The sequence below is a fragment of the Bombina bombina genome, chromosome 4, assembly GCF_027579735.1.
Source record: "Bombina bombina isolate aBomBom1 chromosome 4, aBomBom1.pri, whole genome shotgun sequence".
NCBI lineage: Eukaryota > Metazoa > Chordata > Amphibia > Anura > Bombinatoridae > Bombina > Bombina bombina.
The window spans coordinates 338,611,062-338,624,585 of record NC_069502.1 but is presented as its reverse complement, the minus strand read 5'-3'; the positions used below and the strand labels follow the sequence as shown (position 1 = coordinate 338,624,585).

Below are 13,524 nucleotides of genomic sequence, written 5' to 3'. Positions count from 1 at the left end.
TATATATATATATATATATATATACACACACACACATATATATATATAAATGTATATATATATATATATATATATATATATATATATATATATATATATATATATATATATACACATACATACACACCTATATATATATACACATATATATATATATATATGCACTTTTGTTAAGAACTTTAATAAAAGATTACCCTTTGTATGAAGTCCTGTGAGTGCCCTCCTTCCTTACCAGTACTATATATATATATGTGTGTGTGTGTGTGTGTGTGTATGTATGTGTATATATATATATATATATATATATATATATATATATATATATATATATATATATATATATATATATATATATATATATATACACATACATACACTTACTTTGTAATGCCCTCAAAATTGAAGATCATTCTCTCTCCTATTATCAGTGGTGCGTTATTTATTTTAAATGATAGGATTTCTACTATTCTTGACACACCATTTATATAAGGAACAAAATCATATTCCGTGCAAAGGGATTAAACACACAGTTAAAGTCAGCCTTAGAGAAGCAGTGAACTATTGATAGCTGAACATGTCTGGTGAATTTCCTATCTAGTTATACTTTTCATATCAACAGAAAATAAAGTAAAATTTGATAACTGACATACAATGAAGAGCATTTTAAAATTGCATGCTCTATCTGAACCACAAACGCTTAATGCTTACTTTTAGATCACCTTAATTGGTTAAAGTGTAGCGAACAATACTAAGTCTAACGTGATCTAACCACACAGTAAATCTCGTACGTTATGTGATAGCTTTGTAGAATCTACTAATTCTAGAACAGACAAATGATAAACAGAGAGGGAAGCATACTTACATTTTTATAAAGTTGAGGGAAGCGAGAGCCCAAATAAAAAACAGAAGAGACATAGCCACATATGAAACCTGACATTTCTGTAATGCCCAAAGTATTCTAAAAATAAATAAATAAGCAAAAACAAAAAAACAACATATTATTGCAAGAGTATTTGGAAAGAAGAGAAAATATACAGAGCTAATTAAATAAAAAAATAAAATGCTAAAACAAAAATAATGCATTGCCTACATTACATTAATATTTAAATTTGCTTCAAACCGTTAAGAGACTTTTAAGAGCACAGCAGGCAACCGATGTAAACTGAATTCAATAGGGAATCAATTTTGAAAATTGGTCAGTTTCCTAAAACTAAAAATCCCAGGACAATGCGTCATTCAGTAAACATAGAAACATAGATATTGACGGCAGATAAGAGCCATAGGCCCAGCAAGTCTGCCTGATATTACCTAACAGTATAAACTTATCTAGTTTGTAGGACAGCCTTATGCTTGTCCCATGCATTTTTAAAGGCCCCACAGTGTTTGTCGCTACTACCTCTTGAGGAAGTTTATTCCATAAATCAATCACTCTTTCTGTAAAGAAGTGCTTCCTCAAATTACTCCTGAATCTACTACCCTTCAGCTTGACATCATGACCCCTTGTTCTTGAATTTTCCATTTTATCATACTTAGTTCTTTGGTATTTAAAAAAAAGGGACATTAACTAAATTATGGGTGCCACCATTTTGGAGCTTAGCCTTTACTGCAGATATGTAAAGAATTGCTGCCCAAATGCAAAAACATAAGCAATGAAAGCTAGACTTCAAGACTTGTTTTATGAACTGAATTTAGTGTTTAATGTTTTCTTAAATGTTTTGAAAACAATTTATGTTTGGAGTTACTTTAACTATTGTTTGGAATGTCACAAAATACAAAACAAAAAGGAAAAATGTATAAAGCTGCAGACAGCATCTGTCAAAAGTGAAGCTGCATGGCAAGTGGTAATTTTAATTGAAGAGCTCTCTAGTGCAATCCTGCTATTGCACAACCAATAACATAAGAGCAGGGCCTGTCAATCACCCAGAAAAGTAAGTTTGGGGTGATTTAGTGTTGACACCTCTGATATGGTGGAGAGTATCAGAAGCAGAAACTGCTTCTTAAATTTGGTTGCTGCAGGATCCATCATGCAGCTTAATTTTACCTAAAGAGAAGGATAAAATATTTAACTTTCTGTACATTTCAAAGAATGTCTTGGATACAGCTGATGTTTATGCATGTGTTCAGACAGTGTTAAAGGGACATTGTACACTAGATTTTTCTTTGCATAATTTATTTGAAGATGATCCATTTATATAGCCCATCTGGTAGAGTTTTTGTAAAAATGTATAGTTTTGCTTATTTCTTTAATGACATTGTGCTAACCAAACCCCACAGTGGTAGATGTATACATGTGTTCACAGAATACTGCTGGTTTATGTTATCTGTCTTTTCATATGCAGGGAAGGGGGGGGGGGGGGGAGTGTCTGCTCTTCTTGTTTTCCCAGCCCCTTTCACTGAGTGTCCCAGCCAAATCTCATCAACAGTGCTAAACTGGGAGCTTCTAAGTAAGTTTTGAAAAGGTCTTATACTGCATATTATAATTTATAGTAGTGTCTATTACATGCAAATTGGTGTATACTGTCCCTTTAACACTTTTATACAACCTTACACAATTTACACAAAATTGTGTTTATAAATTAAATGTTATTTTTTTTTTTTTTTTTATTACCTGTGCAACAAACGTAATGCTTTAAGGCTCTATATGTTAATGTGCACTACTGTGTTATCATGCACACAAAGGCACATTAAATAAATAGTTTTTATATATGCAGCACAAATTGATCACTGCATTGCAAAAGCTAGTCATTAAATACAAATGGGCAATCAATTTTCTCTGCTTACCTCACTTATTTCTGTCTCCCTTCTCCGCTTTAGGTTTTGCAGTAGCAGCTGACTGGGTAATATAATAGACAAGGTTATGAACAATAAGACCCACGCTATGCAGAATCCTTTCAAGCGTCCGCTACCTAAAGTTAAGAAAAAATAAATAAATAATTTAAAAAATAAAAATGAACAGAAAACCTAATCGGATCATTTTGCAAAAATGTAAACCTTATGACGCATGGTATATATTATACCTAAAGCAGTGTTACATATAAAAGTTTTAGCTGTCAAAAGTACAACATATTTAAGGTAGATATTAGTGTTATTTTATATATATGTCTAGCAGCTGCTGAATGCAATTGCAGCCTAGTCCCGCCCCCTAAGATCATAAGACCAAAAAGTAGAAGTATGCAGCCACTAAGCAGCTTAACACATGGAACTGAAGGTTAATGCTTATGAGAAAACTGAAAGAAGGCGAGAAAGGAGGGATACACTGAAATGAGTGAGAACGAAATATGAAGTTATGTGCCATTCCTATAAAACTGCAAGGCACTTCCCATCTAAGTGTTCTTTGCAGTCTGTTCTATAGTGCATGCAGCTCATGTATTTTTGTTAATTACTGCCCTGCAGTTCTCAAATTGCTGATCTGTCAATATCAAAATGATATCATCTTAATTTCCTTGTGAAGTTTTTAGTATAACTTATCTAAACCTGCAAAATCTGTACTTCTCCATTCAATTTTGTTCCCAGATTAAAAACCCCAGTGAGTGTTCCACATGATTATAGCATTAAACTGAGTATTTACAGTGATAAGGCTTAAAATTAGGAGTTTTGTCTGGTTGTATTTCCTTGACATTGTTTATGCATCACATGTAACATGTTTTACAATGTAGGTATAGAATCAGTCAAAGGGTCCGAAGTTAATTTACATAAGTGAACCGAAACTGAAGTTCTAATTTGTTACAATGCGAATGCCTCAATCTGTTTCAGGCTCGCTCATTTGAACCTGCAACTGATATTTCTGAGGAAGCAGTTTAAACCCAAACTGGAACTGGCGGATGAAAATCACCCCGGATTTAGTCGACCAGGGTGATTGACAAGACCGACTTTAATGCAATTAGTTGCGTGTTGGTAGGGGGGCAGCATTGCACAAATATTAAATTGTGTAATGATAAATATGGGGAACATATCCACCCTACAATTTGCGATCAAGTGCGGACAGGTTCACAACTTGTTCACTCACAAATTGATAAAATTTGTGAGTGAACCCTCTATAGAGCTAGGTAACTTTTCCTACTTAAAGGGCCAGTAAACCTAGAAAAACATAATTTATGCTTACCTGATAAATTTCTCTTGTAGTGTATCCAGTCCACGGATCATCCATTACTTTTGGGATATTCTTCTTCCCAACAGGAAGTTGCAAGAGGATCACCCACAGCAGAGCTGCTATATAGCTCCTCCCCTCACTGCCATATCCAGTCATTCGACCAAAATAAGCCGAGAAAGGAGAAACCATAGGGTGCAGTGGTGACTGAAGTTTAATTAAAATTTAGACCTGCCTGAAAAGGACAGGGCGGGCCGTGGACTGGATACACTACAAGAGAAATAAATTTATCAGGTAAGCATAAATTATGTTTTCTCTTGTTAAGTGTATCCAGTCCACGGATCATCCATTACTTGTGGGATACCAATACCAAAGCTAAAGTACACGGATGATGGGAGGGACAAGGCAGGAACTTAAACGGAAGGAACCACTGCCTGTAGAACCTTTCTCCCAAAAAAAGCCTCCGAAGAAGCAAAAGTATCAAATTTGTAAAATTTGGAAAAAGTATGAAGGGAAGACCAAGTTGCAGCCTTGCAAATCTGTTCAACAGAGGCCTCATTTTTAAAGGCCCAGGTGGAAGCCACAGCTCTAGTAGAATGAGCTGTAATCCTTTCAGGAGGCTGCTGTCCAGCAGTCTCATAGGCTAAACGGATTATACTCCGAAGCCAAAAAGAAAGAGAGGTTGCCGAGGCCTTCTGACCTCTCCTCTGTCCAGAGTAAACAACAAACAGGTTAGATGTTTGGCGAAAATCTTTAGTAGCCTGTAAGTAAAACTTCAAGGAATGGACTACGTCTAGATTATGCAAAAGACGTTCCTTCTTTGAAGAAGGATTAGGACGTAATGATGGAACAACAATCTCTTGATTGATATTCTTGTTAGAAACCACCTTAGGTAAAAACCCAGGTTTTGTACGCAGAACAACTTTATCTGAATGAAAGATCAGATAAGGAGAATCACAATGTAAGGCAGATAACTCCGAGACTCTTCGAGCCGAGGAAATAGCCATCAGAAAAAGAACTTTCCATGAAAGAAGTTTGATATCAATAGAATGAAGGGGTTCAAACAGAACCCCTTGAAGAACTTTAAGAACCAAGTTTAAGCGCCATGGAGGAGCAACAGGTTTAAACACAGGCTTAATTCTAACTAAAGCCTGACAAAATGCCTGAACGTCTGGAACTTCTGCCAGACGCTTGTGTAAAAGAATAGACAGAGCAGAAATCTGTCCCTTTAAAGAACTAGCTGATAATCCTTTGTCCAAACCCTCTTGGAGGAAGGACAATATCCTAGGAATCCTAACCCTACTCCATGAGTAATTCTTGGATTCACACCAATGAAGATATTTACGCCATATCTTGTGGTAAATTTTCCTGGTGACAGGCTTTCGTGCCTGTATTAAGGTATCAATTACTGACTCGGAGAAGCCACGCTTTGATAGGATCAAGCGTTCAATCTCCATGCAGTCAGTCTCAGAGAAAGTAGATTCGGATGATTGAAAGGACCTTGTATTAGAAGGTCTTGTCTCAGTGGCAGAGTCCATGGTGGAAAGGATGACATGTCCACTAGGTCTGCATACCAGGTCCTGCGTGGCCACGCAGGCGCTATCAGAATCACCGATGCTCTTTCCTGTTTGATTTTGGCAATCAGACGAGGGAGCAGAGGAAACGGTGGAAACACATAAGCCAGGTTGAAGAACCAAGGCGCTGCTAGAGCATCTATCAGTGCCGCTTCTGGGTCCCATGACCTGGATCCGTAACAAGGAAGCTTGGCGTTCTGGCGAGACGCCATGAGATCCAATTCTGGTTTGCCCCAACGGAGAACCAATTGAGCAAACACCTCCGGATGGAGTTCCCATTCCCCCGGATGAAAAGTCTGACAACTTAGAAAATCCGCCTCCCAGTTCTCTACACCTGGGATATGGATCAGTGACAGGTGGCAAGAGTGAGTCTCTGCCCAGCGAATTATCTTGGAGACTTCTGACATCGCTAGGGAACTCCTGGTTCCCCCTTGATGGTTGATGTAAGCCACAGTCGTGATGTTGTCCGACTGAAATCTGATGAACCTCAGTGTTGCTAGCTGAGGCCAAGCCAGAAGAGCATTGAATATTGCTCTTAACTCCAGAATATTTATTGGGAGGAGTTTCTCCTCCTGAGTCCATGAACCCTGAACCTTCAGGGAGTTCCAGACTGCACCCCAACCTAGAAAGCTGGCATCTGTTGTTACAATTGTCCAATCTGGTCTGCGAAAGGTCATACCCTTGGACAGATGGGCCCGAGATAACCACCAGAGAAGAGAATCTCTGGTTTCCTGATCCAGATTTAGTAGAGGGGACAAATCTGTGTAATCCCCATTCCACTGACTGAGCATGCATAATTGCAGCGGTCTGAGATGCAGGCGCGCGAATGGCACTATGTCCATCGCCGCTACCATTAAGCCGATTACTTCCATGCACTGAGCCACCGCGGGGCGCGGAATGGAGTGAAGAACACGGCAAGCATTTAGAAGTTTTGATAACCTGGACTCCGTCAGGTAAATTTTCATTTCTACAGAATCTATTAGAGTCCCTAGGAAGGAAACCCTCGTGAGAGGAGATGGAGAACTCTTTTCTTCGTTCACTTTCCACCCATGCGACCTAAGGAATGCCAGAACTATCTCTGTATAAGATTTGGCAATTTGAAAGCTTGACGCCTGTATCAGGATATCGTCCAGGTAAGGAGCCACCGCTATGCCTCGCGGTCTTAGGACCGCCAGAAGTGAGCCCAGAACCTTTGTAAAAATTCTTGGGGCTGTAGCCAACCCAAATGGAAGAGCTATAAATTGGTAATGCCTGTCTAGAAAGGCAAACCTCAGGAACTGATGATGATTCTTGTGAATCGGAATGTGAAGGTAGGCATCCTTTAAGTCCACAGTGGTCATGTACTGACCCTCTTGGATCATGGGTAAAATGGTTCGAATAGTTTCCATCTTGAATGACGGAACTCTGAGGAATTTGTTTAGGATCTTTAAATCCAAAATTGGTCTGAAGGTTCCCTCTTTTTTGGGAACCACAAACAGATTTGAATAAAACCCCTGTCCTTGTTCCGTCCGCGGAACTGGATGGATCACTCCCATTACAAGGAGATCTTGTACGCAGCTTAGGAATGCCTCTTTCTTTATCTGGTTTGCAGATAATCTTGAAAGGTGAAATCTCCCTTGTGGAGGAGAAGCTTTCAAGTCCAGAAGATATCCCTGAGATATGATCTCCAACACCCAGGGATCCTGAACATCTCTTGCCCACGCCTGGGCGAAGAGAGTCTGCCCCCTACTAGATCTGTTGTCGGATAGGGGGCCGCTCCTTCATGCTGTCTTAGAGGCAGCAGCAGGCTTTCTGGCCTGCTTGCCCTTGTTCCAGGACTGGTTAGGTTTCCAGGCCTGCTTGGATTGAGCAAAGGTTCCCTCTTGTTTTGAAGCAGAGGAAGTTGATGCTGCACCTGCCTTGAAATTTCAAAAGGCACGAAAATTAGACTGTTTGGCCTTTGATTTGGCCCTGTCATGAGGAAGGGTATGACCCTTACCTCCAGTAATGTCAGCAATAATTTCTTTCAAACCAGGCCCGAATAAGGTCTGCCCCTTGAAAGGAATGTTGAGTAATTTAGACTTTGAAGTCACGTCAGCTGACCAGGATTTGAGCCATAGCGCCCTAGGCGCCTGGATGGCGAATCCGGAATTCTTAGCCGTTAGTTTAGTCAAATGAACAATGGCATCAGAAACAAATGAGTTAGCTAGCTTAAGAGTTCTAAGCTTGTCAACAATTTTAGTCAATGGAGCTGTATGGATGGCCTCTTCCAGGGCCTCAAACCAGAATGCCGCCTCAGCAATGACAGGCGCAATGCATGCAAGGGGCTGTAAAATAAAACCTTGTTGAATAAACATTTTCTTAAGGTAACCCTCTAATTTTTTTATCCATTGGATCTGAAAAAGCACAACTGTCCTCAACCGGGATAGTGGTACGCTTTGCTAAAGTAGAAACTGCTCCCTCCACCTTAGGGACAGTCTGCCATAAGTCCCGTGTAGTGGCATCTATTGGAAACATTTTTCTAAATATAGGAGGTGGGGAAAAGGGCACACCGGGCCTATCCCACTCCTTGCTAAAAATTTCTGTAAGCCTTTTAGGTATTGGAAAAACATCAGTACTCACCGGCACTGCATAGTATTTATCCAGCCTACACAATTTCTCTGGCACTGCAATTGTGTCACAGTCATTCAGAGCAGCTAATACCTCCCCAAGCAATACATGGAGGTTTTCAAGCTTAAATTTAAAATTAGAAATCTCTGAATCAGGTCTCCCCAATTCAGACACGTCACCCACAGACTGAAGCTCTCCGTCCTCAGGTTGTGCATATTGTGACGCAGTATCAGACATGGCTCCTACAGCATCTACGCGCTCTGTACCTCGTCTAACCCCAGAGCTATCGCGCTTGCCTCTCAATTCAGGCAATCTGGATAATACCTCTGACAGGGTATTATTCATGATTGCAGCCATGTCCTGCAAAGTAATCGCTATGGGCGTCCCTGATGTAATTGGCGCCATATTAGCGTGCGTCCCTTGAGTGGGAGGCAAAGGGTCGACACGTGGGGAGAGTTGGTCGGCATAACTTCCCCCTCGACAGACCCCTCTGGTGACAATTCTTTTATAGATAAAGACTGATCTTTACTGTTTAAGGTGAAATCAATACATTTAGTACACATTCTCCTATGGGGCTCTACCATGGCTTTTAAACATAATGAACAAGTATCCTCTGTTTCAGACATGTTTGTACAGACTAGCAATGAGACTAGCAAGCTTGGAAAACACTTTAAAGCAAGTTAAAGGGACAGTTCACCCAAAAACTTTCTCCCCTTTAAATTATTCCCAATGATCTTTTTTACCTGCTAGAGTGTATTAAATTGGTTGCAAGTAGCTCCTTAACTCATATTTCAGCATTTGAAATAGCTGATTTAGCTTGTGGTTTCCCAACCTATACTGAAAGTTTTGATACTGGCGTATACGCTATTGACAACCTAAGTAAACACAGCCCACAGAAGAGATTACATTCTCAGTGGGGGGCATGATAGTTCAGTAATAACATTATCATTTTCCATTGTTCTCTCTATGTATTGAGCTTTGGTGTTCCAGACAAATATAAGATAAGGAAGCAAGTCTGTGTACATGAAAGTGATAACATAATGAGATCTGATATTACCTGAAGCTCAACCCATTGTAATAGGCTTTGGTTTCAAAGCACAAAACCAGCTACTTCAGATACACAAATAAACCCAAAAATGCAATTTCTCAAATATTTTATACTCTGCAGTTGGTATAACAAGTCATTTAAAATACATTTATGGAAAAACAATTTTACAGTGTACTGTCCCTTTAACAAGCAATATAAAAAAACGTTACTGTGCCTTTAAGAGAAACAAATTTTGACAAAATTTGAAATAACAGTGAAAAAAGGCAGTTACACTAACAAAATTTTTACAGTGTATGTAACAAGTCAGCAGAGCATTGCACCCACTTGCAAATGGATGATTAACCCCTTAATAACAAAAACAGAATAATAAATGACAAAAACGTTTTTTAAACAGTCACAACAACTGCCACAGTCTACTGTGATTGTTACCCTCCTCAAACACGACTTTTAAGCCTTTTGAGCCCTTCAGAGATGTCCTGGATCATGCAGGAAGAAGCTGAATGTCTCTGTCAGTATTTTTAACTGCACAGAAAAGCACTAAAATAGGCCCTTCCCACTCATATTGCAACAGTGGAAAGCCTCAGGAACTGTTTCTAGGCAAAAATCAAACCAGCCATAAGGAAAAAAACTAAGCCCCAATAAGTTTTGTCACCAAACATATATAAAAACGATTAAACATGCCAGGAAACGTTTTATATTACACTTTTATAAGAGTATGTATCTCTATTAATAAGCCTGATACCAGTCGCTATCACTGCATTTAAGGCTTTACTTACATTAATTCGGTATCAGCAGCATTTTCTAGCAAATTCCATCCCTAGAAAAATATTAACTGCACATACCTTATTGCAGGAAAACCTGCACGCCATTCCCTCTCTGAAGTTACCTCACTCCTCAGAATATGTGAGAACAGCAATGGATCTTAGTTACTTCTGCTAAGATCATAGAAATCACAGGCAGATTCTTCTTCTAATGCTGCCTGAGATGAAACAGTACACTCCGGTACCATTTAAAAATAACAAACTTTTGATTGAAGTTAAAAAACTAACTATAATACACCACTCTCCTCTTACTACGTCCATCTTTGTTGAGAGTTGCAAGAGAATGACTGGATATGGCAGTGAGGGGAGGAGCTATATAGCAGCTCTGCTGTGGGTGATCCTCTTGCAACTTCCTGTTGGGAAGGAGAATATCCCACAAGTAATGGATGATCCGTGGACTGGATACACTTAACAAGAGAAATAATGTTATATAATTCTGCACATAGTGCAGAATTATACAACATTATATTAGTGCTAGCTTTATGCAACATAATATTGCCGGTGAAATTTTTATTTAAAAAAAAAAAAAAAAAAGGGGGAGGGTTTTTCAGACCCGCCCTCTGTGCTCTAATGAGCGGGTCTGGTTTTTCATCTGGGCGCATCTGGGCAGCTGTCTAGTCACAGCCCTGCCCGATCGCGCCATTACAATTCAATGTAGTTCGCTCCTGCTCTGTCTGACAGCGGGAGCGGGCTATATTGAGTGTAAAGGCGCGATCGGGCGGGGCTGTGACTAGACAGCTGCCCAGATGCGCTCAGAGGGAAAACCAGACCCGCTCAGTAGAGCACAGAGGGCGGGTCTGAAAAACCATCTTTTTTAATAAAAATTTCAACAGCAATATTATGTTACATAAAGCTAGCACTAATATAATGTTATATAATTCTGCACTATGTGCAGAATTATATAACATTATTTTCTAGTTTTACTGGCACTTTAAAAAAGGGACATGAAACACAAATTTAGTTTTCATAGTTCAGATAGATTATGCCATTTTAAACAACTTTCCATTTTACTTCTATTTAATTTGTTTTACTCTCTTGTTATCCTTTGCAGAAGGATCAACAATGGACTAGTATCAGCTAGATGAACAAATTGTGTGAGCTAATAAGAATCCTATATGGGCAGCCACTAATCAGCAGCGATCTAATAGTAGTACCTTGCTGCTCATGAGCCTACTTAAGGATGCTTTTTCAACAAAAGGATAGCAAGAGAACAAAGCAAATTAGAAAATAAAATTAAATTGCTACTGAGAACATGTGAGGTCATAGCTCATATACATATAAGAGTTTACAATATACTGGTGGCTATAAAGTGAAATGGTACAGCAAAAGATATATATGGTACAGAAAAAATATATATATTGTTCATTTCAAATTCAGTGTTATAGCATTGTCTTTTTACCATGCATAGATATGTTAATTATGCAATGCTACTGTATTTAATGATCCTCTAATGCACAGTATATGACTGATTGAGATTCAAATTTATCAAACAATAAATTTCCTGAGAGGAGAATGTAGTTGGTGGACTTCAGGTGATCAAAATACAGATGTATTATTATGTCATCAAATTACTTATAGATTGAAATTCCCAAAGTAACAGGAGTAGCTGCAAGAGAAGAGTAAGGTGAAAATATAGCATTCATTTTGCATTCTCTTTTATTCCCACACAGCACAATACAAATGACTCTTTCTGGTGTGTCTCACAACTTGATAAAATAATCCGTCTTGATTACAATGTAGCAATTAGATATCACCTTGGATCAAAAAACTTCTATACGGTCAATACTGTTATATTCCTGTATATCCTGCTTAGCTGAGATAACACCCAGTCCCTCTCTAAAATAGCATCTACTGGATCTGCCAAAACAACCTAATTAGGCAGAGAACTCCCCACCCTTATTACGCTTACTGTAAAGAACCCTATACACTTTTGTAGGTGAAATCTTTGTATCTCAAGTCTCAATGGATGACCTCTTGATCTCTGTAGAGTCCTACTGATGAACAGCTCAGGTGATGATTGTTTATATGGCCCTGTATATAAATAATGTAATCAAAACCACTCTGATATGCCTCTTTTGCAGTGTAAATAATAACAACCTTTCCAACTTTTCTTCATAACTAATCTTTCATTCCCTTGATCAATTTTGTCACCCTTCTCTGCACTGTTTCAATATCTATACACCTATACAACTAAAAGACTTTTTGAGGGGCAAGGGTTATTTAATGGGACAGTCAAGTCAAAGTTAAACTTTAATGATTCAGATAGGACATGCAATTTTAAACAACTTTCCATTTTACTTTTATCATCAAATTTGCTTTGTTCTCTTTGTATTCTTTGTTGAAAACTAAACCTAGGTAGGCTCATGTTCTAATTTCTAAGCCGTTGAAGGCCACCTCTTATCTCAGTGTATTTTGACAGCTTTTCAGTTAGACGGTGCTAGTTTGCGTATGCCATATATGCTCAATCCTGATTGGTTAAAATACATGTCTGTCAAAAGAACTGAGATAAAGGGGCAGTCTGCAAAGGCTTAGATACAAGGTAATCACAAAGGTAAAAGTGTATTAATATAGCAGTGTTGGTTATGCTAAAATGAAGGACGGTTAATAGAGAGGTTATTTTTTTAAACAAAATAAAAAAAGTAGACTGTCCCTTTAAATCACAATGTATATTTGGACAATTATAAAAACACTCTCCAATATTGTTTTAATGAGTTTAGGAGGATATCTGTCCTCTGAATCAGTATAACGAGGTCATGAGTGGATGACGAGTGCATTATTGCTCTCATATTAATCAGGGTTCATAAAACATAAGGATGATGAGTAACTGCAAATAGAATCCTGTCTCACAGAAAGGGAGCAGCACCTGAATAGCAACAAGAGGTTATACAGAAGTATAATCACAGGTGTTCCATGTACCTGATAGTTGTGAGGCCACTACAATGTCTCTTCAACAACTAACACTGTAATATGTTGTCTTTTGTCTCCTACCCTGCCTTCTATTTGTGCTTCTTCTAGACCAGTGTTTCTCAACTCCTATCCTCAGGACCATTAGCAGGCCAGATATTTATAATAATTTAAAAAGAGAACAGGTGAACTGATCAGCTGATGGGCGAGTTGATTTCACCTATGTTCTAGTTAAGATATAAAGAATATCTGGCCTGTTAAGGGTCCTCAGGACTGGGAAAACTGTTCTAGACAATACTGGGCACTTGCAGGAGGCACAGCAGAAACTTTAAGACCGGGACTGCTTTCAAATGCAAGCTATTTTCAGCTGTTACACACAGTATAAGCTTGTTTAATTTTTCCACATTTGCATTGTCAAATGACCAAATCAACAGAAGCCTCTTGGCTGCCAGCAGCACAAAATACATTTCAGCTACCTAGGCCATACCCCCCTGCACCCTT

The 13,524-nt window shown here is 38.7% G+C and overlaps 1 protein-coding gene across 1 annotated transcript in view; it reads right to left on the bottom strand.

Annotated features, from left to right (window-relative positions):
* LOC128656267 (lysosomal amino acid transporter 1 homolog) overlaps positions 1 to 13,524 on the bottom strand; it is a 40,681-nt gene that overhangs the window by 1,365 nt on the left and 25,792 nt on the right. The window contains exons 4-5 of the mRNA XM_053710086.1: positions 2,782 to 2,906; positions 863 to 958 (exon numbers count right to left, since the gene is read on the bottom strand). Coding sequence (XP_053566061.1) covers positions 863 to 958; positions 2,782 to 2,906 — 221 coding nt within the window. The remainder of the gene's footprint in view (positions 1 to 862; positions 959 to 2,781; positions 2,907 to 13,524) is intronic.